General features: G+C 43.8%; 1 protein-coding gene across 1 annotated transcript in view; it reads right to left on the reverse strand.

Annotated features, from left to right (window-relative positions):
- nucb1 (nucleobindin 1) overlaps positions 1-2,989 on the reverse strand; it is an 8,528-nt gene extending 5,539 nt beyond the window's left edge. The window contains exons 1-4 of the mRNA XM_014018777.1: positions 2,905-2,989; positions 651-774; positions 474-581; positions 247-379 (exon numbers count right to left, since the gene is read on the reverse strand). Of these exons, the coding sequence (XP_013874231.1) occupies positions 247-379; positions 474-581; positions 651-770 (361 nt within the window). The 5' untranslated portion in view covers positions 771-774; positions 2,905-2,989. The remainder of the gene's footprint in view (positions 1-246; positions 380-473; positions 582-650; positions 775-2,904) is intronic.
- Positions 2,990-3,107: the final 118 nt, after the last annotated feature.

Below are 3,107 nucleotides of genomic sequence, written 5' to 3' on the forward strand. Positions count from 1 at the left end.
GTGTAGAAAAACCCTACACAATATTAAATAATTGTACTTCTCATAAAATAAGTTTAAGTAATTACTGCAGAACATGACAATTTTTTTAATCCGATTAATCGATTACTAAAATAATCGTTAGCTGCAGCCCTGCCTTTTTTGGTTCTGTGATGCTCGTTTCATTTCACGTCTGTGCGATCCGACCGGCTCCATCACTGATTCATGAATAGGCTGCTCCTGATCAGCAACTTTGTGTTTCTGACTCACTCTGTGTGTTTGTGCTGTCCAGTTTGGCTTTCAGCAGCATCCTGAGGCGAGACACTTCCTGCCGCTTCAGCTCATCCAGCCGGGTCCTCACGTGGTGGCTGACCAGGTCCAGCTCTTTACTGAGACGCCCGTTCTGGTGGCGAACATAAAACAAGCAGCAGAGTTTACAAAACAAAAACAACTTGTTGATCAGACTGGAGTCTGCGATGAACGACAGAGATGCTAACCTTGATGTCCTCTGTGTTTGCTGTCTGCAGCTTCTCTCTGAAGTGAGGGTCAGTCTCCAAAACCTCGATCACCTCCCTGAGATAGCGGTCGTAGTACAGACCCGTGTCCTGTCGCACAGCTCAGGTTACAATAAGAAGTCTTGAACCTCGTTCCACATCAACACATCACAAACTCACCATGTTCTCCTCCTGTATGTCCTCCTTCTGCTCCTGGTTGGCTTCATTGCGATCGATGGGCACCGACCACACCGCCGCAGAGAAGAAGAGGAGCAGCAGCCAGCTCAGTGTCAGGTTCATCCTCCTGTAACGTGACAAGCAGTGACATGGAGTCAGTTCTCTGACACACCAGCAACTACAGCTAAGTTTAAAAACCTATATTCTATATAATGGTATTTGTTAAAAGATGCACAAAAAACAAGTAATAATCAAGTAGGGGTAACAATACATCAATCCATATCAATATAATGGTAAGCCAAAAACCGGTAGAGTGCCTTCTCCGGGTCGGGGAGGAGGTCCTGCTCCAAGTGGAGGAGTTTAAGTATCTCGGGGTTTTGTTCATGAATGAGGGAAGAATGGAGCAGGAGATCGACAGGTGGATTGGTGCTGCGTCTGCAGTGATGCAGGCGTTGTACCAGTCTGTCATCGTGAAGAGAGAGCTGAGCCAGAAGGTGAAGCTCTCGATTTACCAGTCGGTCTACGTTCCTACCCTCATCTATGGTCAGGAGCTTTGGGTAGTGACCGAAAAGAACAAGATCGCGGATACAAGAGTTGAAAATGAGTTTCCTCTGCAGGGTGTCTGGGCTCTCCCTTAGAGATAGGCTGAGAAGCTCAGTCATCCAGGAGGGACTCAGAGTAGAGCCGCTGCTCCTCCACGTCGAGAGGAGCCAGTTGAGGTGGTTCATCTGGTTAGGATGCCTCCTGGATGCCTCCCTGGTGAGGTGTTCTGGACACGTCCCACTGGGGGGAGACCCAGAGGAAGACCCAGGACACGCTGGAGGGACAGTTTCTCTGGCCTGGGAACACCTTGGGATTCCCCCAGAGGAGCTGGTCCAAGTGGCTGGAGAGAGGGAYGTCTGGGTCTCTGCTGAGGCTGCTGCCCCCGAGACCTGACCCCAGATAAGAGGAAGGAAACGGACGGACGGATATAATGGTTCATGATTAAATTATATTGAAGCAAAATGAATATATATCAATCTATATCATCATCATATGCTCGATGTATATAGATCAATATATATATAGATCAATACAATATGCCCATCTAACACAGTCATTGCGTATGATACCGCATTATATCACAGAAATCGTATCGTGACGTGACAGACTTTGTAAATGGTAAATGGACTGAACTTATAAAGCGCTTTATCAAGTCCCTCCGGACCCCAAAGCACTTTACACTTATAGACATTCACCCATTCAGTGATGATGGTAAACTACATTGTAGCCACAGCTGCCCTGGGGCACACTGACAGAGGTGGGGCTGCCATGCTTGTTGTCAAGCAGGTGAAGTGTCAACGACTGAAACGTGTAGACGGGGGATCAAACCACCTGGGGTCTTTCTGTGCGGAGTTTGCATGTTCTCCTCGTGCTTGCGTGGGTTTTCTCCGGGTACTCCGGTTTCCCCCACAACACAAAAACATGTACAATAGGTTGCCTTCAGGCCCAGGCTGCCCTTGAAAAAGAGATCTGAGATCTCAATGGGATTTGCCTGGTAAAATAACAGTAAATAAAATAAACCACTCCACCACAGCCGCCCATGTGATAGAGAAATATCGAATCGTCATCCAAACAAATCCATATAATATCGTATCATGATAAAGCTAGTGATTTACACCCCTATAATCAAATTGCAATTTGTTTTTTACACGAAGCAGATTACACAACTAACCAAGATTCTTCTAGTTTACATCAGTTTTATTTTATCAATTAGCTCCACTGATGAACGGTTTTCTACACAACTGAGGAGACTCCAATCTTAGTTACAATGATGGATTTAGGTAATAAAACACAAAAAACGTAGCTGTAAGAGGTTAAAAACTCTTACATGTGATTTTTGTTGTTAAAATTATTGAACTAGTTTTAGTTTGTAGCCAGCTAACGCAGGTAAGCCAAAACAAACACGGATGTTGATTCGGGTGTGATTCATCAAGACGGATGCTTCAGTAGTTATACCGGATTAAGACTAACAAAGAGTTAAAATACATTTATTTTCAAAGTTATATTTTAGCAGTAAAACAGTAAGTAGCTTAGCTTTTCTATAATTTCACTGCTAACGAAGACGGAAGTCCTGCCCGGCGATGTAGAAAATTCTAGAACAGTTTTAGGATCTGCGTCGTCTCGTTTCACATCATAATTTTCAGTATGGATTATCTTTAAAACAACAAGTAAATGTATTTGAAAGATTTTTTTTTAAAACTACATCGTTTCTTACCTCGCGTGCGGTGAAAATCCACGAATCTGTTTACTGGTCGACTGTAAATGACGTCACTAGGATGCAGCGCGTTTTGATATGCTGCCTTCAAATACAGTCGGTAAAAAGTAATGCAGCTCTTGTTTACAATAATAATCATCGGGACTCGTGATCAAACCTGGCGTTCTTGTAAATAAAACTATATATACTTATATATATATATA

This window comes from Austrofundulus limnaeus, unplaced genomic scaffold, assembly GCF_001266775.1.
Source record: "Austrofundulus limnaeus strain Quisiro unplaced genomic scaffold, Austrofundulus_limnaeus-1.0 Scaffold201, whole genome shotgun sequence".
In the NCBI taxonomy this organism is placed as follows: domain Eukaryota; kingdom Metazoa; phylum Chordata; class Actinopteri; order Cyprinodontiformes; family Rivulidae; genus Austrofundulus; species Austrofundulus limnaeus.